The 23,222-nt window shown below is 36.0% G+C and overlaps 4 protein-coding genes across 8 annotated transcripts in view; 3 read left to right on the forward strand and 1 right to left on the reverse strand.

Annotated features, from left to right (window-relative positions):
- Positions 859–4,550, reverse strand: LOC109228841 (ribokinase). Of its 4 annotated transcripts, none has more exons than XR_002068435.1 (6): positions 3,828–4,550; positions 2,662–2,847; positions 2,078–2,273; positions 1,866–2,004; positions 1,339–1,380; positions 859–1,214 (listed from the first exon to the last, which is right to left on the reverse strand). XR_002068435.1 is itself a non-coding variant. In XM_019394072.1 (5 exons), the coding sequence occupies exons 1-4, from the start codon at positions 4,527–4,529 to the stop codon at positions 1,913–1,915; spliced, it is 1,176 nt and encodes a 391-aa protein (XP_019249617.1). In that variant the 5' UTR covers positions 4,530–4,550; the 3' UTR covers positions 859–1,380; positions 1,866–1,912. The 4 variants fall into 4 exon arrangements, 2 of the variants coding, with proteins under 2 accessions (XP_019249617.1, XP_019249616.1); XR_002068434.1 differs by having other exon boundaries at positions 1,339–1,388; XM_019394072.1 differs by having other exon boundaries at positions 859–1,380.
- LOC109228843 (peptide methionine sulfoxide reductase B1, chloroplastic) lies at positions 5,348–8,424 on the forward strand. The gene is made up of 5 exons (XM_019394073.1): positions 5,348–5,667; positions 6,317–6,428; positions 7,687–7,752; positions 7,840–8,037; positions 8,138–8,424. Exons 1-5 carry the CDS (start codon positions 5,475–5,477, stop codon positions 8,163–8,165), a joined length of 597 nt encoding a protein of 198 aa, XP_019249618.1. The 5' UTR covers positions 5,348–5,474; the 3' UTR covers positions 8,166–8,424.
- Positions 11,658–21,130, forward strand: LOC109228844. Its single transcript, XM_019394074.1, has 12 exons — positions 11,658–11,983; positions 12,667–12,822; positions 13,704–13,910; positions 14,129–14,218; positions 15,739–15,816; positions 15,908–16,072; positions 16,608–16,970; positions 17,821–18,104; positions 18,955–19,117; positions 19,702–20,039; positions 20,623–20,700; positions 20,790–21,130. Exons 1-12 carry the CDS (start codon positions 11,846–11,848, stop codon positions 20,806–20,808), a joined length of 2,079 nt encoding a protein of 692 aa, XP_019249619.1. The 5' UTR covers positions 11,658–11,845; the 3' UTR covers positions 20,809–21,130.
- LOC109228845 (receptor-like serine/threonine-protein kinase At1g78530) overlaps positions 21,707–23,222 on the forward strand; it is a 4,497-nt gene continuing 2,981 nt past the window's right edge. Inside the window, exons 1-2 of one of the 2 annotated variants that reach the window (XM_019394075.1) lie at positions 21,707–21,835; positions 21,975–22,147. In XM_019394075.1, the coding sequence (XP_019249620.1) occupies positions 21,824–21,835; positions 21,975–22,147 (185 nt within the window). In that variant the 5' untranslated portion in view covers positions 21,707–21,823. Of the gene's footprint in view, positions 21,836–21,867; positions 22,148–23,222 lie in introns of those variants that run through there. The other variant, XM_019394076.1, reaches the window with a different exon arrangement.

The following is a 23,222-nucleotide window of genomic DNA, read 5'->3' on the forward strand; positions in this document are numbered from 1 at the left end:
ATTGCAACTCCATACGCCCAAGCTAGATCTTTTTTTTGGCTTGATGCCATTGAATATTAAGATTGAATTTACTACAATCAACAACCAAAAAAAACAAAAAAACAGAACTGTAAAACAGTGAAAAGTGAACAGAGAACAGAGAAAAACAGCAGAAATTTAGAAAAAACAAAGCACAATCATAAATTAGAAAACAGGGCTGAACAGAGAAATAAGTTCTGAAAAAATAGAAAAGAAGAAGAGAACAGAGGAGAGGAGTCGAACAGCCTTAACCAAAAAAGGAGTCGAACAGTGAAGAACAGAAATTTTTAAAAAAAAACAGAGCACAAGCATAAAATAGGGCAGAACAGAGAAATAAAAACTGAAAAAAATAGAAAAGAAGAAGAGAAAAAGGAGTTGAACAGTGAACAGCAGAGAAAATCAGAAGAGGAAGAGAAGAGAAGAAAGAACTGAAGGAGAAGAAGAGAAACTTACTCGAACTCGAAGAGCAGAAGAGAAGTCGTCAAGGTGTAGTCGTCGCTTGCAGCAGAGAAGTAGTGTGCGTATGTGTATTTGCAATTCTTTTGTTAAAAAAACCCTAGGCTGCTGCTGGACATCGCTTAAGCAAGCTTTTCTGCGTTTTTTTCATCACCTCGCTTCTCGCTTGTTAGGGTGAAGTGTGCGCTTATTTACCTGAGTCACGCTTTAGGGCAGAAAAGCGCAGGTCCATCGCCTGGCCTCGCTTCTACGCTTTAAGCGAGAAGCGTGCGCTTTTAATAACACTGTTCTAGCCTTCTAGGTATGAAAATCTATTGGTAGAATAGCATATTATTTGGCCCCTCCTCTTTAAATCAAACTCAAAATTAAACGAAAGCACAAGAATATTAGCAAAATCAGTCAGGAACAAGATCAAGCTCATTTAAACCCTCAAAAGCAGTCAAACGTCACTCAAATTTTGTCAAAGCTGACATTCTTTCCAGCACCAATCAGTAATGAAAACTCAAGTAATAAACACTATGCCCTCTGCTTGGTTAGTTCCTTGGCACAGAGGACACAGCTATGCTAACCGGCTACCTAAAGTTACTCATGGAAAAGGATACTACACCACAAGTTTTCTTTTCTTTTGTTTTTTACAAAAGGTAGAATAAGCATTTCAAAGCAGTATCAGATTACGCATCAGCAGCCAAAATATGCAGATTAGTGCTCCTTCCCAAAGTTATCAGTGCTCCATAGTAGTCCTGAATTACATCTCAGATGCACCAGTATGGCGGTTTAAAAAAGGAGAAGTGTAAATTGTTTACTACAGGAAAGAACAAATGAAAACGGAAAAGTGAATGAGACACAAAGATAGTAATTGCTCACTTGTACGTGAAAATAAAAAGCCCGGAACTTCAACTCATTAACCTGAGAAACTTCATTTCAAGAAACAAAAGAAGTCGTGTTACTAATGAGAATAAATGCTGTCTCAATACCCAGAACTGCAGATTTGGGTGAACCAAATACAACAGGCACATATGACAGATGAGGCACTTCAAACTTCATTCATGCCAGAGTTTAAGAAAAGTTCAGATTTAATTTGTTGTTCATCTTACTTCTAAGTTCTAATTTTCTGTTTCAACTTATTTTGGCACCCAATTATATGCCTACATTGTGAAGAAAACATTATCATGTCACATAATTGTCAATGTGAAACTTTGTTCAAGTTATCTTTTGATTAACTCTCTTGTTCACTTCCTCCCCAGGAGACTGCCTTTTCCAACCGTCTTATCATTTCTTTTTTTTCTCCTAGATTAGGGTAAAGCACCAACCAATATAATCCTCACACATTCCAATCAGTTGATCTCCAACTAAAGTTGTTTTAAGCATGAAAAAGAGCATCTGAAGACTACCTCTTATTTTTATGTACAAGGATCTCGATAAAGGAAACTCAAAGTCTTCAAACTGACTGGAGAAGATTGAAAACTGCTTTCTTCTCGGGCATGCTTGGGATTGCTCCCTTCACTTGAACACATAGAGAAGCTGCTGCAGCTGTAAGTGCAGAAGGCTTTGTTAAATAGATAGCTAAGAAGCAAAAACTAGGAGAAAGTAGCAGCATACATACCCGCAAATCTCAAACATTCCTTTTTGGATTTCCCCTCAACCAAGGCCACTGCAAAAGCAGATGTAAAAGTGTCACCAGCTCCAGTTGTATCAACGACTTTTGCAGCTTTTATAATGGGCTGCCGCAAGGGTTCCTCTCCTTTGGTGAAAAGAGCAGATCCATTGGACCCAAGCTTAACAAGAACTTCGTTAACTCCCTGGGAGACAAAACAGAATATAAGTATCATCCTACATAATGAAAACTGAGATAACCACAAATTTACAGAATGTCCTGCTGTGTAAGTGCACCAAACCGGAGCACACAAACAAGAAAGTGCTAGGCCATCATATTTATGAGGAGAAGAAAAGCCATGTGTCAGCTATTTAGACTCACCTAGCAAAATTACTAACAGGACGTTTACATTTTGCAACAACAATAAGGGGGTAACCATAACACCTCAACACAGACTCGGAAAATTTAACTTAGCAAGTTGTTTTGGATTACTGATAAAGTCTAAATCAAAGTGAACCGCTGCAATAACATGTCCTAAGACTTAGGATGCAAACTTTAGGCAATAAATACAAAATAGGCATGTTAAAACAAACCATTTCATAGCACTTCTCCACCGCCTTGCTGATTTGGTCGAAACTTTCTGTTGGCATTTTTGTTATGCGAGCCAGCTCGGTTTCATTTGGGCTCAAAATGTCGACAAAACAAAGAAGCTCTAGAGGGATTGGAGAATCCACGCCACCAGCATCTAGAATAACTGGAACATGTGCATTCCTGGCAGCCTGAAGATACCGAGACGTTTAAAGAAGCATATCAATGAAAGACACTTGACACACACACACACACACAAAATATATATATACTTCATCTGTTTCAATTTATCACGATGTTTGACTAGACATGGAGTTCAAGATAGTAATTGCCTAGTGTATTATATTACTAGTAGTAGAAGAAATATCAAAATCATGTTTGAAGAGTTAGTTTCATAAAGAAAATACCATATTAGAGATTGATTTGAATAGCTAGATAAATTTGAACTCTTGAAGGTTGTATTAAATAATACATCAATGGAATAGTATTTTAGTGTGTCCCAAAATGAAAAGAGAGTCATAAAATGAACGAGAATAAATCTTCTCTTTTTTCATTTACTAGAACGATATATCATTCCCTTCTCAATACATGATAATCACAATTAAAATTGATAATCTGACAGTGTCCCCTAGTTCATCAAAGGAACCATTTATAAGAATATCCCACCTATTTGATCTTTTTGTCTCCAAGGCGAATTCTAATTTACGACAAGAAAAAGGTAAGTGAGGAAACGCATTATTATGATCTATCTTTCTTTACTTAAATGAGATAACATTTCCTCAAAAGGAGAACCTCAATTTCAGCAAAATAACATAAAAATTAGGATAGCGTAAGAGGAATAGTGAAGAAATATAAATTGAACATTAATTTGACAGTCCACACACTAATCAAATTTCGCCTAAACGAATCAAGCCTTAGTGAAATCAAAAGTAAATCCAAAAGTCACACCTTTGCAACTTGGATGCAACTAAAACACATTGTTATAATCTACCTTTCTTTACTTACAGACATAATAATTCATCAAGGATAGCCTCAATTTCATAAAAAAACATAAAGATTAAGAAAACTTAAGAGAAATAGTGAAGAAACTTAAATCAATCCCTAGTTTAAGAGTCCACAGACTAATTATATTTTGCTTTAGAGAAATCATAAATAAATCCAAAGGTCAAACCTTTGCAACTTGAATGTTAACAAAATCTGGGATTTCCCTTTGGAGCAATACAATCCCTGCATTCCTCACAATCTCCAAATCCTCATCAGATAAATTTTCAGGCCAACAAGACATGTTAGCACCACCAACAATAATAATTGAATTCTGCCCATCAGACTGAAGCATTACCACAGCATGTCCAGTAGGAGCATTAGAAACAGTAGTGAGGTAATCCAAATACACCCCACCATTCTCTAATGCTTCAGTAATCAACTTCCCATGTGCATCTTCACCAACTTGACCAATAAAGAAAGTTGGGTATGAAAGTTTTCCACCACAAACAGCTTGATTTGCACCTTTTCCACCTGCCAATGTTTGACCAGTTTTGGCTGAGATTGTTTCCCCTTCTTTTGGTAATCTGTCAATTTCTACATATATGTCTGCATTGGCTGATCCAACTACTACTAGTGGTGGCTTTGATTCTTTCAAGATTGGTTGATTTGGGTTTTCTGAAGCAAAACAAGATATGGGTTTTACTTTTCTTGATAAAGGGTTGTTGTTATTGTTGACATTAAATTGAAATGGGTAATTGTAAAGATTGTTGCTTTCTGATTTTTTGAGGTTGTTTTGGGCTGTTGGATGCCAATGCTTTGATTGTAAAGATGTTGTTAGACCCCTCATATCTTTTTCTTCTTCTTTTTCAGTGTGTAGTGTTTGAGTCATTCTTGTGTTCAGGTTTTTGTTATTGACGGAGACGCCACATGTGACAAATAATATTTTATTCTGATAAACTCACGCTCTCTAAGAGTCGTGGATGCTACGCTCTCTGTTCATGGGCTCACTGTTCCACACAAAAGCTTTCGGCCCAGTCCGTCTAATACTTGAGTAAAGCCCATTGGAAAACGTGGCTAGAGATAAACCTCTATTTTGGCTAGCACCACTAGTCAATACCAGGCATATTCAGCTACACTCGAGTTCACGATCAAAACCTAGCCATTACCAGTCTGATTGTAGACACGAGTTGATCAGAGGCAGATCTAAAGTTACTAGTTAGTCAACAAGAAATGTTGCAAAAATAATAAATACTAGATCAATTTAATAAATGATTTAAACTTTTTAATTAGGTGATTGTACAATTTAACATGAGCAGACAGAAATGCTCGGTCTTAGGTCAAGAAAAAAAAAGATTAATTTAACGTGTTGCAGATATAACATTAATTAACTAAAAATTACACATAAAAAAAATTGGTCTCTTTGTCACAATTTATGTAGTATGAAATATCCCTATATCTATGGTCTACTAGGAGTATTATTTCTTGCATCGTTACATTCAAAGAATTGTGTGACGGAAATTATTAATACATCATTAATTAGAGATCTTGATTTAAATTTTTCAAAAAGAAAAATCCATAAGGAGCCATTCCTTAATAGACGTTACACTGGTCAATTCCAGATTAATCAAAGGATGGGATGGGAGATGCAAAATAAAACATCCAGGTAAATCTAAGGTGGAAAGAATATGATATTCTGAATAATATACTTAAACGGCTTAAGATGATGAAAGCATAATCTGTCCATGGGCGTGAGGAGCATTGGAATATATCCTTTGTGAATACTAGAAATTGCCAGCATTTTTCTTCCTATTCAAGAATCAGTTTAATTTGGTATATGTCCATGGCTTCTCGGACCATACCAAGCTCATTGCGCTCAGCTGTGAATTTTTCATCAAAATCCCAAATTACTAGCAAGCCATTGTCTTGCGTAACTTTTGGAGCGCTAAACAGACCCAGAAGTAGAATTTCTGTTTCAATTCGTGCGATGGGCTCCTCAGCTTCTTCTCAAAAACCAGACACTGCTCAAGGTCTCTCTCTCTCTCTCTCTCTATTTATTTGTAAAAAGTTAAAATCATTGTTTCATTTTGATCATATTATGGCTAGTTCATGCGGAAGATAGTGAAGGGACTCTATTTTACTAGTATTTTAAAGCGTAGGATAGAATTAATAGCTTAGGCAAATTAGAATTTTCTTTTGATTATGATGAATAGTGATAGGGTATCCCATTTTTCCTATTTGTATGGGGAGCTATATATGGAATCGATTTTGTTTGTAGAAATGATTTGCCATGGTAGCAAAAGTTAGAATATGAAAAACTAGAAAGGTTCAGTCTTTGGTTCTTTCATTCTAAGCCTGTTATTATTTCTTTTAGATTCTGATGTCATTTTGCAGAATTTTTACCAAGTTAAATTGGAAATTGAAGTTTTACTGGGTAATAGCGGTTGGTATATGCCGTTTTAACAAGAAAAACTCGGTGTTACTTGGATAAGATTAATGGAATGCTTAGGATATTTGACTTTTGTGAAGTAGTCTCAAAATGGTTTGGCATAAAATAAGCTTTGTGAGGCATATTTGTCTATGCATCTTGTTGTGATGTTCTTGAAATAGTTAAAGCACAGGGGTTTCAGAAGTAAGAATCATCTTACCATGACACATAAAATGCACATCATTATGCAGGGGCCAGCAAAGTAGATTATAGCTCTGTAAGCGATGACGAGTGGAGGAAGCAGCTAACAAAGGAACAATTTTACATTACACGGCAAAAGGGTACAGAACGAGCATTCACTGGGTATGTCTGTTCTTTTTGTGTCGCAGTGTTTCTTTTGTCATTTGCTTTTTAGGGTCTTTTATTTAAGTCATTGATCTCATATCTATAAGCAGGGGGGTCTGCGTTCACTATTAAGCCTACGCCCGTCCATTCCTTTCAAGCTTGATCCTTCCCTTAGACTCGTTACCTTGTTCGACTGAACTCGTTGGTTCCGCGCTCTATTCGGTCGTAACCCGGTTCGAGAACCTTCTCTCATAGATTCCCTTCACCAAGTCATCGCCAGCAATCAGCTCTTATCCGTTGGTGTCAAAGGGCGAGTTCCTTTCTTATCTTGCCCAAAGACTTCAATAATACTAGAATGCTCTCTCAAGGAACCATCAGTATTTGAATATTGATTGTTAAGTACTCTGATGCTTACCATTGTGTCGATGAGTGCTCAATCATTGAATTTACAATTGAGGAGGAGGAGGATGTTGGTTAATTGGGGAATTAGGTTTTGGAAGAAAAGGGTTGCTGACTTGGGTATGTATATGTGATTTTGCCACAACATTTTTGGAAGAAAAAGGTTGGCGACTTGGTCGTGAGATATTCCAATTTCCTACAAAAAAAATTGGCTTTCAAGATTCAACTAACTGGAAACAACCTTTGGCAAAACTTCTTGGATCCTTTACAAAACCAAAACTATCTGCTGATTTGTCTTAGCCTGGCGTTTGGACCCATCCACCTGTAGAACTTTGATATGATCATGCAGTTTACTGTGTTGAATAGAGTACTGGGACCGATAACACATACTTAATTTTCTCTCTTTTTCCCCTTGCTGTTATTCTACACACTGCGGGGATAGGGAAACAAGTCTGAGAGAATCAGCATACTGAGTCACGTGTCTCTTGAATCTTACTTAAAGCAAGAGTCAGGAACTAGATGATATCCTTTAGTCTATGCAAAATTTTGAGCATCTTTCCCCTAATTGATTTCAACCATGAGTTCAGAATACAACACTAAATGTGCTATGGTTATTGACGCTGACATGGTTAATTGGAATGTCTAAACATTATATGCGCAGACAAGTTTCTAAGTTCCGTCCAATTGTGGTCCAAATTCTAAACATTATATGCGTAGACAAGTTTATAAGTTCTGTCCAATTGGTGATTGTTTCGGTTATGAAATAGATCTAACTGCATTGCTGCTTGTGCCTATAGGTTGGGATGGCAAACGTGCTGCTATAAATGTTCTTTTTGCTGCCTGTTTCACTGATCTCTTCCTTGTTCTTGTTTTTCAGGGAGTACTGGAACACCAAAACCCCTGGAACATATCATTGCGTCTGCTGTGACACTCCTTTATTTGAGTATGTATTCTCCTTGTATTTGATTAATTCGATGTCTAATACTTTCGTTACCATGTCTAACCTGAAATTCGATATTGCTTGTTTCAGATCATCTACGAAATTTGATAGTGGGACTGGGTGGCCATCTTATTACCAACCCGTAGGAAACAATGTGAAGTCAAAGATGGACTTGTCTATCATTTTCATGCCTCGTCAAGAAGTTCTATGTGCAGCTTGCGATGCTCATCTTGGACACGTGTTTGATGATGGCCCTCCACCTACTGGAAAGCGTTACTGCATCAACAGGTATATTACTTCCTTTAATGTGCGCTATGCTCTTGTTTCATTGATGCAAACTTTTTCATTAATGTTTCTTTGAGATTCACAACTCTGTTTATATGTGCAGTGCTGCCCTGAAATTGAAGCCAAAATAGAAATGTGCTGTGTGGAGAACCAAAGGGTATTGATTTCATGACATCGTGAAGATATAAAGTTGCAGAATTTATCATATGCAGGAAATATTGTTGCTTCTAATATTTTAAGCTTGAAGGTTTTCTTCTGTGTGATATATTAAGTACATTTCTGCTAATATATATGTTCACACATTATATAGGAGTAATATAAGAGTGTAAAATGTACACTGTTTCTGCATATTCTATATAAATGTCTTACATGTTCATAGGTTTTGTTGTCTCTTTGATGTTTGTAATAGTCAGTTTGGAATAAGTAGAGTTTTCTGGTGTTTGGTTATATTTGGGCAAAAGTTATCTTATAGGGTATCCGCGATATCTATGGTTAAACACCATGCATTTTCTCAACAAAGTAGGTTTAGCCTAATTTAGCTAAGCTCTTAACAATTTCTCGTTTACACCTTAAGAACCCTTTGCTACGATATTTCATTATTTTGAAACTCATTCTAAGAGTATGTAAAATGTCAAGGATATATGTAAGTTTTCATTTACAGTGGCCTACAATTTACTGGAATTCTGTTTTCTCATTACCAAGCTGGTGCTTCCTATTTAAACAACAATCAAAATGGAAAACCTAAAACAGGATTATTTTCCACGACCTAGGGTGTGTTTGGTGTAACGGAAAATGTTTTTTTGGAAAACAAGTAGTAATCTTATTCATTTTTCGGTGTTTGGTACGCAAATTAAGGAAAATGACTTCTCAAGAGTATTCATGAATAATTTAGATATAATAAACATGAAGCCATAAACTTTCAAACCAACAACCTTCCGAACCCACATTTTTTATAAACTTTCGAAACCGCGGAATTTCTAACCCGTAAACTTTATAATTTCTAAACCCGAAAACTTTCAAACACATAAACCTCCGAACTCATAACTTTGGATCTTGTAAAATTTTGAACCTTTAAATCGATAAATAAAAAAATTAAAACTGAAAAATATATTAAAAAATGTTTTTTTCCGGGGGGACCGGGGGGGGGGGGGGGGGGTAGGGGCGGGCTGGGGGGGCAGGTGGTGCAGAAAAAAAAAACTAGAAATTTGAAATTGCAATAAAAAATAATATTTTTTTGCGGGGGGGGAGGGGGGGAGGGGGATGGAGGGTGGCGGTGGAGGGATAGTAGAGTGGGTGGTAACGAAAAAATTGAAATTTGAAAAAAAAAAGCCTTTTTTGGAGAGAGGGGGTGGGGTGAGTTGGTGAGGGTAGGGAAGGTTGAGAAAGAGTTTTGGAAAATATTTTCCCTTCTCTTGATAAGGAAAATATTTTCCTCCAATTGGAGGAAAATGAGTTCATAACGAAAATATTTTTCAAAACATTTAAGCCAACCAAATATGGAAAAATTGAAAAATATTTTCCTTCGTACCAAACACACCCTTAATTTGAACTTTATATACTCAGTAGATTACTAAGGTTTGGGTACAAACGGTATAGCTTCGAGCTGCTTCTATTGCGTGATGAAAGAAAGCTAAGTGAAAAAAAGAAAGCTCATGAACTAAGTCAATTAGTATATCTTTTCATGATTTAGCATTTTCGTCTCACTGGGAATGTGAAAAAAACAACGCAAAAGTAAAATTTTCAACATATATATTCTATTCAAATGAGCCAAGTATATAGCAAAGAGTCCTTTCATAAGCAGAAAAAGGGTCATATTTACTTCTCTATTTTAAATTGTTTGAATATATTCTCCGTTTGAGTATTCGTCTGTATATATCCCTCATGGCCTCATCATTATACTTTTGAACAAATTTATCCTTCAGACTAACGAAATTCTAAGCTCGCCAATTAAATGGAAACGTGGAGGCCTGTAAATACGTGATGTAAATATCTGGGTTGAAAGGTAAATTTAAAATCGACAAATATACATACAACTCAAATGAAGTTCACAATTCATGTATATGTACGTAAGAAGTAGTTAAATTAACAAAGTTCAACTTCCAATTTTCTTACTAGGCAAAAGCGTGTAAATTTTCAAAAATGTAAATAGTAGCATGATTTCGTAACCCTAAAAAAATGTAAAAATTGTACGGGCCGCCCTATTTGGTCGCCCCCATTTAACCTATACTCATTTTTTTTAAAACTTTTAACTTGTATCCACTTTTTAAATAACTTCAGCCCCCTTTCTCCTCCTCCTTCTCCTCCTTCGTTTTCTCTTTCTTCTTTCTTCTGCTGCTGTTGAAGCTGCTATGAAACTTCAGTTATTAAAATTTTGTGTAGACATATCTGGTTCAATGATAAGATGAAAATTTTCTTACACTACTGTATTCCAGTCAAGAAATACGAATGGATCTGCAAGTGGTCATTGTTTGGCACCATGTCCTTTTTCACCCTTAACTTCAGGCTGAAGTGAAAGCAATTCACCACAAATTGAGCATCTTGCCCATGACAAGGAAACACCAAGTTACTTGTATAGTTGTATGCAATAAGAAATAAAATGTACATTGCTTATATAGTGCTGAAGTTTTTACAAATGAACTAAATAACTTTCGATAGTTACAAAACAAAAACTCGCTAGATACAAAACAAAAACTTCGTCAGTTACAAAATAAAAACCAGTTACAAAAATAAAAACTTCAGCTCTAGAGTTAGTTCGCCATTTACAAAACAAAAACTTCAGCTCTAGAGCTGAAGTTCGCCAATTACAAAAACAAAAACTTCAGCTCTAGAGCTAAAGTTCGCCAGTTACAAAACAAAAACTTCGCCAGTTACAAAATAAAAACTTCAGCTCTAGAGCTGAAGTTCGCCAGTTACAAAACAAAAACTTCAGCTCTAGAGCTGAAGTTCGCCAGTTACAAAAATAAAAACTTTAGCTCTAGAGCTGAAGTTCGCCAGTTATAAAACAAAAACTTCGCCAGTTACAAAAACTAAAACTTCAGCTCTAGAGCTGAAGTTCGCCAGTTACAAAAACAAAAACTTCAGCTCTAGAGCTGAAGTTCGCCAGTTACAAAAATAAAAACTTCAGCAACGCAAATAGAGAACAAAACTTCAGCTACTATGCTTAAGTTCAACAATTACAAACAAAAACTTCAGCACACTTGGTTCAGCACACTTGCTACTTTAGGCCCATCTACTAGAATGCTGAAGTTTTGCGTGATTGTCTTTGCTACTTCAGCCCCGTATGCTGAAGTTATGCGAAAAAGCGGGAACGTTTTTTTTTGCAAAACGGACACAAATTAAAACGTAACACAAAAAACGGATATAGATGCAAATCAACCTAAAAAAAAAATTTGCAAGTCCAAGCGAAAAAGCAAACTATAAATAGGCGGAAATCGTGTTGAAAAAAGGAAGACTTTCGCGTTGAAAGCGCCGATTTAAAATGACAATTCTTACCGCACTTTTCCACTTAATACACCAATTAAATCCTACCTGTCACTCCCTTATTTGTTAACTGTTAAATGTACGCTAGTCCGCGATACATACGATTCTACCCAAATACTTCTTCAGTTTGGGGGGAACTGTAAAAGACTAGAACCTGAACTGCCGATTGACACTACCAACCGTTATTTAACAGCCGTCAAGAAAACACCATTTCCCCTAGAACTGCTTCAACAGATAGTGGCGAATATAACAACTGCTTCGTTGGGATTTTGGACTTGTTGGTATTCTTTTCATTATTTTTTGTTTTTTCAAGAAAGCTGAAAAGGGAATTATGGGTATTCAAGATTATGGCTTTTTGGAAGATCTTCAAGTGGAATTCAAAGATTATGATGCCACAAATGGGATTTTTCTATGCTTCTGGTTTTACTTGAACAAGGCCTCAACTTTACCCTCCACAATTCTTCTGCAGGTAAAACTCTTTTATAGCTATTCTTTTCGGTGGTTTTTGGTGTATTTGCAGCTTTATTTTCTCTAGATTACCTCATTACTATTTGGTATGTATGTATTCATTTACCTTTTCCCCTTCTATTCAATTTGATCTGATGAAATCTTGATAATCTCGTATAATTATTTGTAGAGGTTACTTTAAAGTTTCTTATTTAGGTTTCATTCTTGTTGGAAGATTCTTACTTTATAGCTTGTACATGGTTTAGATAATTGCAAGTTGCAAACTTTGTCTTCTGGCTAATGTGAATTGTTCATATTTTCTGGTCATTTGCCTTTAGGATATGTTTGCCAACTTAGCAAAAGTCTCGTTTATATTGTGTTCAGGATTACCCGAGTGCTATCTTTGTCTTCAAGTCTATATAGTATTTCATCATTACTTCGTGTTGCCTATTAGCTTTTGATTTTTGGTAATTGAATTTGTGACCAAGTGTAGCTATCTGCAAATCATGCCTTCCTACTAACAGATAGAATTTTTTTCGGAGTTGCAAGTACTTTTCGACAAAGTCTTAAACCTAGCCATTTCCCTCCATTTGTTTCCAGTAAAATTAAAGGAAGAGGCTTTCTATTGACTATGTTCTGCAACATATCTTTTCCTTTGCACCATTTTTCCTTTCATATGGTTTTTGATGGTTGTGGATTATGCAGAATCATTCAGATGTCACATCCCATGCTCCTTTCCTGTTACTTGATGAGAAGAAGAGACTTTTACTTTATCCTTTACTAACTTCGTGGAGGGAAGATGTGTATGCAACTTCAGAAAGTGAATTTCCTACGAAGAAATGGGTTCATGTTGGATGTGAGGTAAATAACTTTTACTTTATCCTTAGCAGTTGATTCGATGTTTTCCCATTTATCTACTTTAACATGGTCGTGTTACTAATTTCTTACTCCACAATGGGCATTGTTACCTTCTATAGTTAATTTTTGTTGTTGCACATTCTCACTATATTAGGCATATTGATTTTGACAATAAGTTTGCTCTGGACAAGGGAGCTTTAACACAAAAAAAGGGGCAGCTCGGTGCACAAAGCATTCCGCATTAACACAGGGTCCGAGGAAGGGCCGCACCTCTAGGGGTGTGATGTAGACAGCCTACCCTAATTGCAAGCATTAGTGGCTGCTTCCACGGCCCGAACCCGTGACCGGTCAAACGGAGACAACTTTAACGTTGCTCTAAGGCTCACCTTCAAGAGCTTTAGCACAAGAATAGGGAAATCAAAAGAATGATTTAGGCCTAGTGGCTTTCCACTTCTTGATAACGAAATGAAAACAATTACAAATGAAAGTTTTTCTGCCCCAAAATTTTGGCAAAGCTAGATTGATTACAGAACTCATTGTCGAATAGCTCCATGAGTCATCTGCTTCAACTGGTTTCGTTCCAACAAACTAAACTAGTGATATCAGCCATGTATGTTCTGACAGCACAAAGAAGAGTAGATTAGTATGATTGTTGGTATGACATGATGTGTACACAAATTGAATTTGTAATGCAAAAACTAGATCTTTGATAAAATGTGCCCTGAGATGGAACAAAGGTAATACACTAATGGGATCATCCTAAAGCTACAATCAGTCCAAGATCTCATCAGGTTGTCATCTGCTCTTCTCTGACTACCAGAATTTTGGTGACTTTGTCTTGTTTTATGGGTGTTTAAGCAACCCTTATCCTTGGAGCATTTCAGGTCACAAAAAATCTTTTGCGCCTCTACCTTGATGGGGAGATTGTAGGCGAGAAGTCTTTGACGTCCTCACTCAATAATGATTCAGTATCAGACAGTTCTGAAATATCGTTTCCTTGCATTAGTGGAAAGGGTTCTCAGCTGGATGGTTATGTGTACAGTGCAGAGCTCTTGCCAGTAGTATCATCTATCAAAAATCACTATGTTAAGGTAAACAACATTGTCATTAATTTTACGAAGTTTGTGTCTACTCATGTGCCGAGGGTCTATCAAAAACAACCTCTCTACCTTCCCAGGGTAGGCGTGAGGTCTGCGTACACACTACCCTCCCCAGACCCCACTTGTGGGATTCCACTGGGTTTGTTGTTGTTGTTGTTGTGTTACTCATGTATTTACTAGTTTCTGCTAATGATTTGTGCACCTATCAGGACCCTCCAGTACAACTATCTATCGATAGTTCAAGCGCGTATGAAATTGAAGAAGACACTGATGGTGTTTGGAGTATTGTTGGTGGAAAGGTAATAAAGATACACTACTTTGAAATTCTTTGGAAAAGATATCCTGGGGAAATGGAAATCTTGATAAAATTATTTGCATGCAAATCATTGAGGAACATTATAAAAAGTTGATCTTGCTTCCCGTTTCAGACTTCTAGTTCTGTTTTGAATAGTTTTCCAGGGATTGAGTATTGTAACATTAGAGTGTCTCAAACATATGCCATAACTCCTCAACTTTGTCGTATATCTTCTATTTTAAGTTGATTTTTAATATTGGAAACAAAGCTAGGTGGTGAAAGATTGCTATGTTACATGAAATCCACACTCCTCCAAGTCCTTCACCCAGAATGTCATTGACAACCGTCGTAGATTTAAGATCAGAAACGGTTAACTTTGATATCTTTATCGATGATAAAAGCATACTGTAGCCTTTTTTTGTAAGGCTGGTTCTTCAAAAAAATTCTAAAGTATGCCTCCTTTGGTGATAAGATGTTGAATTTTGTCATTCAAGAGCTGTTGCATAGTGACTGGTGACATGTACAATTGTTGGCAAAGCTCATTATCTGATCATCCATCTCAAAATAGATAGGAATTAGGCGTATCTTCTTATATGGGGATAGTAATGTGTAATTTATTAAAGTGAGACTAATTGCCTATTTGGCCAAGCTGCAAAAATCGGATTATTTTGAGAAGTGCTTTTTCTCAAAAGTACTTTTGGTGAGAAACAGTTTGTGTTTGGCTTGTATGTTATAAACAAAAACTATACAAATTTTATACACTTTTTAAGCTGGCAAATGTAAATAGTTTATGGGAAAAATTGCACTGGCGCCCTATTTGATCCCCCCATTTAACCTGTACCCACTTTAATTTTTTTTTTTTAACTTGTACCCACTTTTTAAACAACTTCATGCCTTTTTCTCCTCTTTCTTCTTCTTCTTCTTCTTCTTCTTCTTCGGGTGACAATGATTTTATATGTTATTTGCGAACATATTTTAAGGTAGTTTATGATAGTTCACAGTGATGATCTGTTGTGGCGCTTTATTTTTTATTATTGCTTAGGGCTTCTGAGCAACAATTAGTGTTTGACTAAGCTTTTAAAACTGCTTCAAAGTGTATTTTTCTCAAAAGTGCTTTTGGAGAGAAGCTACTTTTTTCTGCTTCTCCAAAACTGTTTCTGCTGCTCCTCAAAAGCACTTTTTTTCTTCCAAAAGCTTGGCCAAACACTTCAACTTTGAAAAAATATCACTTTTTTTTTTGAAAAAAATGCTTCTAGGATTGGAGAAGATTGGCCAAACATGCTATAATCCAGCACACTACTCCTTAAAGGTAATTAGTGTGCTGGTTGAGGTAGTGGTAAGAAAGCAACCGAGTTAGAGAGAGAGAGAACTACAGTATTCTGAGATGAACATGGTGAAAAGCTGTAGGTGGTACATTTGATGCTCTCATGAAATTAAATTAGCAAGAGGGAGTTTGCTCCTTTACGTATTTATGTTATTGGTTACGAGTTTCCTTTTACTCCTTTACCTGTATGTTTAATGCAGGCCTCCTGCCGGAGAAACTTTTCTTTAGATGTAACACTGATGGGTAACTTTAGTCGCCCCATAACCGAAGAAGTGGAGGTTTGTTGTTTATTCGTCCATACAAAAAAGTTTAATGAAGTCCCTAAGTTAGCTGCAAGTGTTCTTATGGATATGTGCTATGCTTTTAAAGGTTGTTGCTTCGCTTGTGTACGCCGATGACGGAGCACCAGTTGAGAAGCCAGTTGATGATGAGGCACCTCTTCTTACAAATTATGATGGAATTGAATATGCTTCTTCTGATAGACCAAGCAAAGTAATTAGTGGACGTGCTTCCTTTAAGCTCAAGATATCTCAGGTACCATACTGGATAGTTGTATTTCTTCTTTTAACACATGCAAAACAAAGTGGCCAGAAGCTATATGCAATCTTGAATAAGAAAATACTTGCTTTGGAAGAAGGTATATTAATTCAGGAAACAAATAATCTCCACTTGCAATGAAGATCTGTGATTAATGAGGCAAATATAATATTGGTTAGTAGGTGTTAGTGTTTGTTCCTCTTCCCGTTGAGTTATTTTAGCGTGATCATAGCTGTTGCAGATTTAGGCACAGTTAAAATGATAATTATTCTATGGGATGAGCACATCAATGTGGATATACTTTGTCTCACAAAACTCTTCCTAGTTTATAATCTGTGAACTTGAACACCCTTTTCTGTAGCTGCTCACTTGTAAGGTTTATTACAACGTTACGTAGTGTATTGTTGTAGTTCACGTCTACATGGAAATTGATGACAGGTTATGCTTGGAGATGAATTAAAATACTAATGCTATCTGATCACTTTTTTCTATTAAAACCATTTAGAAAATTGACCTTTTGTCTCAATTGCAGCTTTCATCCAAGTGTGATAACAGGCTCTTCTGCATTAGGTTTGAGATTCCAAAAATGGGTAATTATCCTTTCCTTGAGGTATTCTCCAGACCAATCCGGTGCATTTCTCGGAATCGTAATACTAGGGCGGCCTCTCTAATGTTGAGGAAATCATCTTTGGGAATCCATTTACTAAATGGATCTCAATCTCCTATATTGGAGGATGGATCTTCTGATCTGCCCTGTATTGTACGTGAAGCAAAACAAAGTCCTTCATCAAAGCGGGTCAAATTAGGACAAGAGAAACTATGTGCAAATTTTAAGGATGATTTTGTGCTGCAGCAAGCTAATGGTGAATCAAAATCTCATTCCTGGATCTCTGAGGTATTTTAAACATCTGCTCCATCCTATTATTTTTAGCATGTTCTGACACTATTTCTTGGATGACATAACTAATATATGCTTATGGATGCTGCTCCTTGTATAACTAGCTTACTTGCTTAAGTGGTGAATAAGGTTGAAAGTACAAACTATTGCTGGTTTTTGAAAATTAAGCCTCTTTTTGTCAGCATGTTGTTAAAAACATCCATTTGTCACTTAAAGCAATGCAAAGTGAGGGTTTATCGCTTCACAGGTGAAGTCATGCACTTTAGAGAGGTGTGCACTTAAAAGAATGTCGCACAAGGTGATACAAATGATAAGAGGTCATTTTTTTGAATTTTAATTTTAAGAAATTGGATTAACATCGGCATTATTGTTTACTGTATGTTGAACTTAGTTATTCTTATTGCAATTTGGTAATTACAGTTTTATATTCATATATATATATATATATATGCACTTCTCTTCAAAGGAGCGTGTCCTTCAATTTTCATTTTTCACTTCCTCATGTACCTTACTGCTTTTTTTACGCTTTTCACTTTTAAAAATGCTGGTCTCTCTATTTTTCCTTCAATGCCACTTCGTTTCCTCAGTAATGCCTTCTAAAACTTCTCATTTTGGCAACAAGTGCTTCCTATTAGGGTCACCAATTGCACGGGACTGTGATCTAGAATAATTTTATTACTACCTGAATTTCTCGTCAATATTTATTGCTGGTCCAATCATCATCACTCATAATTATTCTCCTTGTCATTGCTTCACTGTACCAATTTTTCCTGTGATCTTGTCCTGTTTACAACTTCTTAATTATTGTCATTATTATGATCTCTCCCTAAACATGCATTGGAAATAGGATAACAATGCATATCCGAATTCTTTGGTGGCAAGACCAGTAAGCCATGGTGGGGCACAAAATTTCTCCTCTGATTCAGAGAACAGTGAAACCACAAACTCTGGTATTGATGACTTTCCAAGTAACAGAGATCCAATCTCAGATGTGGATGTTTTTAAATACTGTCTCGGTGACCCGAATGAGAGGCGTCTTCTTCTCAAGGAAATGGCAATGAGTGCTAAAGAAGAAGAACTTGCAACCTTTGCGGAGAGAGTTTCTTTATTCTCTGGATGTTCACACCACAGGTATATTTTCGTTTTATTGTTGCATGTCGAAGTGACGATTACTAACACCATCTAGTTTGTAGTGCTACTTTTGGCATTTATTCCTTTCTTTAGGAGTTATAGCTGTTATTTCCTCATATCACCATGGATGTATTAAAAATTTTGAAAGAACCAAATCACTGTATAGAGCATAAATACCAGTTCCATTTATAAGGGGTGGCAATAAGCAAAAAAGCATTTTCTATTTATCTCATAGCGCAGAAAGTCATGCGCATTTGAAATTACTTGTTCGAATAACACTAGTAAAATAGAAAGGAGATCTGGAAGGGTAATTCCTAAGTGCTATTGGCCTCCAAAAGTAAAAGAAATCGTCATAAATGATCTGAAAGTGACTCTGCTCCTGAGAAAGCTAAGTCCTAGAAAATGACTAGCTCAGACGCATAGCTATTTTGCCAATTTTTTTACTTATTAATTCATGAGGTTTAGAATAAATTATTTTAAACAATTAGAAATAAAGAAAAAGTTCTTTCTGAAAAGCAACAGATTCTCTGTGACACCACTAATAGGATCAGATATAATTTTAAGATGGAAGGATTGCTTGTTTCCTGATTGCGGTAAAAGGTGTGCACTTGCAATATGCATCTAGGGCAAATTTTAACTATTGAAATTAGTACATTGATTTTGAATTTATGGATCAGGATTAGATTGGCATGTAATTCATAGGATATAAACAAAATATACATGTCGGGTTTCCATTTCCATTTTCATTTCATTGTTGTCATCACTATTTAGTTACCTTGTATACTGTTGTCTCTACCAGTTTGTGCAGAATTTTGCTGTTCAATTTGTATGAATAACATTACTTTTTTAGGCATCAAATATCAATTTCAAAGAGGCTGATAGAAGAGGGAATCAAATGTTGGAATTTCATATCCGATGACAACCACCATGTCCTTTGGGAGAATTTGGTGTCTGGGCTTCAAGAGCATTTCCTGAAGATGACATTTGGCCGTACCAGATCTCTAACTCATCAGGTTCTCTTTTTTCTCTGTAAACCTGTACATAGTCTGAAAAAGTACTTCAAAGAGGGCGTAACTTTGCTGTTATTCCCTCGGTTTTTTTGAAAATACCCACATATTCTCCGAGGTTCCAAATCCACTTACACACCTATTTGGGAAGGCCATTTTACACTTCCAGAGACAGGTTTTGTACCCATTGGAAGGGTTGACACTGTATTTTTTTTTACCAACTATATTCCTTTTCTTGACTTGCAATGTCAATTGTGTGTGTGGGAAGATAGTATAACTAGATGTGATCATGGGATAAAGTATAGTTAGCATACTTGGGAAGTCGGTAAGAGTGTATCTCTGTTTTTTCTGACTATACCGAAATTCCACCAGCTTTTAATAGTTTCATCATTCTTGAGTTAAACACAAACTTTCAAAATAGTTTTTTGCATGAAGCTACACCACACATAATAATTCTTCACCTTTTTGTCAGGTTTTTCTGACTTCACTTTATATAAAGATCTCATAGATATCTCCTTAAATTGCTTTACCTAAATTATCTTGCAAAAATGGCCTGCTAGAATATGCTGATGAATTTGTCCAACTTGCAGGATTTTGACCTCCTGAGGAGAGTCTCTGGTTGTCAAGATCTAGTTTCTCAAGACAATTTCGAAAAGTTGTGGTGTTGGCTGTATCCAATAGCTTTTACGTTGTCACAGCAGTGTATTACTTCATTGTGGGGTTCTGCACCACCCGTGTGGATTGAAGGGTTCATTACCAAGGAAGAAGCAGAATCTTCACTTAGAGGTCAAGACCCAGGTACTTTTATACTGCGGTTTCCCACATCAAGGAGCTGGCCCCACCCTGACTCTGGTAATCTGGTCGCCACGTATGTCGGAAGTGACTATACCATTCACCACAGACTTGTGTCCCTCGACTTCATTTACAGGTATTTAATTTACTATTTATGTTCTTGATGTTTCCTTTCTTACTTTTTACCTAATTCCATTGCATTGTAAAGAAAGCTTGGGAGAGGAGTGGGAAAATAGAGAATGTATTTCCTTTCCTTTTTCGTAAATTTCTATTCCAATCACATAGAAGGGGAAACTTTAGACCAAGAATAGGCTAAGAGATACTTCCTTTGTCCCTCCATTTTACCGTCTTAGTTTGTACCAGAATATCATCCACCTTCTCAGATAGAAAATTCCTTTCAGAATTATGCTTTTAGCTGGATGATACATCAGTGTCAAATACTGGTTGAATACTCGAATTCTTCTGCATGTGGCATGAGATGTTATGCTTGTAAATCTCTGTTGAACCAATTAATCTAGGAGAAGACAGTCTCCCCTAGCCTTACATATAGATGCCAGCGAATATTGAAGTTTAACAGCATGTATATAGGCAAACTATGTACCAGTCAATGGGAAGAGAAGTACGAATCTTGAATTGCTTTTGTATTTCTTGCATACATGTGAGACATAAGATTCGATCTCAGCATCACTAAGAGGGTCCTTTTCTATTGTCCATTGTAGTTCTGGCGGCAAGGGTATGACGATAAAGCCAATTCAAGATATGCTGCTTGAACAGCCTGAGCTCGGGCGACTCGGGAGGCAAGATTTCTTACCCTTTTGATTATCCATTTATCCAGTCGACTCTTTTATTCTCCTTTAAGTGATTGTTAAAAGTCTTAAAATTGCAGGATTGTGAGAAGCCAGTAGGTTACTCAAAGATTTGCAGTTTTATAGCCATATCAGAGAGATGAACGGACCTGTTACTAACAAGCAAGGGAGAATGAAAAGGGATTTCAAAGAAGAAGAAAAAAGAAGATAAACTAAGAGGGGAAACAATGGGGTCTAGCCTTTGTATATATGAATGTCTGAGCAATTTGTTAATGTATATCCTGTGGATTTCTGATGATATTAATACGCGATTGCATATAGATAGTATTGATTTATGCTCTTAACAAAATGCGGTTAATATTTATAATCAGAATTTTTGGAGCAAGAATGAATGCAGTGGAGATGGAACTCTTTATGTTGAGAGTTTAGTGTGACTCTATCCTTGTTGCATTGAAAGCAAAGATGTACAAATTGCTCTGAAAATGGAAAACCTCTTGGTACGGAGCTCATCACTCCGTCTATATGGTGCAAATTCTGACTAGTCGGGTCAGTGAATTTCCAAAAAAAATGCAAATAACAACATTATGCACTTTTTGGATTACAGGTTTTGCATTCTCACTTGAATTGAACATAATTCCGTCGTAAGAATGAGACGTGCTCAAAGCTAAAACTTAAAAAGCTAGCAGATCAAGGCGTGAATAAATCTGTTATTTGCTCGTGTGAACAATCCCCTACTGCAAGAAATTAAAAGCGTACCTAATTTAACAGTTAAATGCTACAAATTAGTCAAATAGATAGGCTTTTTACAAGATTCATGTGCAACTATGTGGATAAAAACAGAATAGCGTGTTTGACAGCTCAATCTTTTTTCCAAGAAAAGCAATCCTGGTAGATTGATAATATTCCCAACTTCCACATAAATAGCAAAAAGGACAACTGGTGCCATATCTACATCGAACTTCATGTGTTTTTAATGTTACTGTCCATAAATCACTTCATATTGTCGACAATGTTGGGTATGTATAAGTTTCAAGATTATGTTTACGTATATGTTTGAGTGTGCTGGCATGGCAATAAAGTACTGTTACCTATATCAACAACAAAAAGTACATACATGCAAAGGCTGGTAGGTCTTTCCATGAATAGTAAACTAATATGTTTTTGTCAACATATCAATGATTCAGATCACCCTTATCAGTTAGGAAAAGAGCAAAATCATGTTCACATGAGACTTGTTCATACTGAAGAGTTTTTCTTCTTGACAGGTGCGCTATGACCCCACTTTTAGATGCTCCTACAATAAAATTGAAGGGAATCATTTAACTTCTTTAAATGATTTTGGTTTGAGAGCTATGCATAATTTTTCTTTGGTTAAAAGAGCATTTTCTGGCTGCTGTTTGCTTCAAGAAATGACCCCTTCCTGCAACATGGTATCAAGGTGAAGTCCTACTCAACTTCTTAAAGTTGTGTAATATATATATATATATATATATATATATATATATATATATATAGCAATTGGCACTAGTCGATTTGGGGGCATAATTATCGGCATTTGATTCCAACTCTAATATTTGCTTAAATTTTTATTGACGGTGCCCCTGCAACTTTTAAATCCTGGATCTGCCTCTGGTCTACTGCGTTAAGACAGGTGCAGATAGTGATGATCACCCCGGGTATGCGCTAGCGCCCTTGACGGACACTCCAAAATCCAAGAATACTCAATATAGTAACACATTAAATTAACAATAATATATTTTGGGAAACTTACAAAAATATCCCAAATAAATCTCAACTTACCAACCTCTAGCCATAGTCATAAACTTACCAAAACTAGCCAACAAATATTGAAACACCAAATAATAAGGTTCTTTCTTTCAAAGAATCACATGCAAAAATCACCTTCCATATTTTTAAGCGTGATTAGTAACATTAGATACAAGACGGAAAGGAAATTTCATAGACGGGGTAGCAAATAAGGTGATGAAATACAAAAATATATACAATATTCCAAAAATCTAAGGAAAAAGGAATTTTTTCAATGGGTATAGTTGAAATTCATTGAAAATATATAGATAAGTCAATATACAAAATTTGAGGAAGATTGAAGGTGATTTGGACTGGTTTTGTATCAAAATTCGTAATTAAATCGAGTTCAAAAAAGTCTTCTGCGACACATGTATCAAACATGTATCACGCATGTATCTCACACACAGGTATACATGGATATACATGTGATACACAATTGATACAAATATGATACACAAATGATACACATATCATTTTTTTTTTCATTTTCAGTTTTTACGTCGAATTTTCAATTCAAACCACCTCAAAACTTCACCAAATCATCCCAAAATTGAGATTCAAGCTCCTTAAGTTGTGCCCAATCTATTCTAATAACACCCACTCAAAACAAAGCAAAAATTTGATATTTTTTTGCTTCAAATAGCTAATTGGCTAATTTGGCTAATATTAGTAATATTTTATCAATTGGCCAATTTTTGTAATGA

This window comes from Nicotiana attenuata, chromosome 7, assembly GCF_001879085.1.
Source record: "Nicotiana attenuata strain UT chromosome 7, NIATTr2, whole genome shotgun sequence".
NCBI classification, from domain to species: domain Eukaryota; kingdom Viridiplantae; phylum Streptophyta; class Magnoliopsida; order Solanales; family Solanaceae; genus Nicotiana; species Nicotiana attenuata.

Bases quoted from the DNA above. Each gene is read 5' to 3' on its own strand.
- LOC109228844 (XM_019394074.1), top strand. From the start codon at position 11,846: ATGGGTATTCAAGATTATGGCTTTTTGGAAGATCTTCAAGTGGAATTC. The intron at 16,971-17,820 runs GTATTTTAAACA...CATTGGAAATAG, and splicing joins CTCATTCCTGGATCTCTGAG to GATAACAATGCATATCCGAA. The intron at 19,118-19,701 runs GTTCTCTTTTTT...TCCAACTTGCAG, and splicing joins CCAGATCTCTAACTCATCAG to GATTTTGACCTCCTGAGGAG.
- LOC109228843 (XM_019394073.1), top strand. From the start codon at position 5,475: ATGTCCATGGCTTCTCGGACCATACCAAGCTCATTGCGCTCAGCTGTG. The intron at 6,429-7,686 runs GTATGTCTGTTC...CTTGTTTTTCAG, and splicing joins ACAGAACGAGCATTCACTGG to GGAGTACTGGAACACCAAAA. The intron at 7,753-7,839 runs GTATGTATTCTC...TGCTTGTTTCAG, and splicing joins TGTGACACTCCTTTATTTGA to ATCATCTACGAAATTTGATA.
- LOC109228841 (XM_019394072.1), bottom strand. From the start codon at position 4,529: ATGACTCAAACACTACACACTGAAAAAGAAGAAGAAAAAGATATGAGG. The intron at 2,848-3,827 runs GTTTGACCTTTG...CGGTATCTTCAG, and splicing joins TTAACATTCAAGTTGCAAAG to GCTGCCAGGAATGCACATGT. The intron at 2,274-2,661 runs GTTTGTTTTAAC...TTTGTCTCCCAG, and splicing joins TGGAGAAGTGCTATGAAATG to GGAGTTAACGAAGTTCTTGT.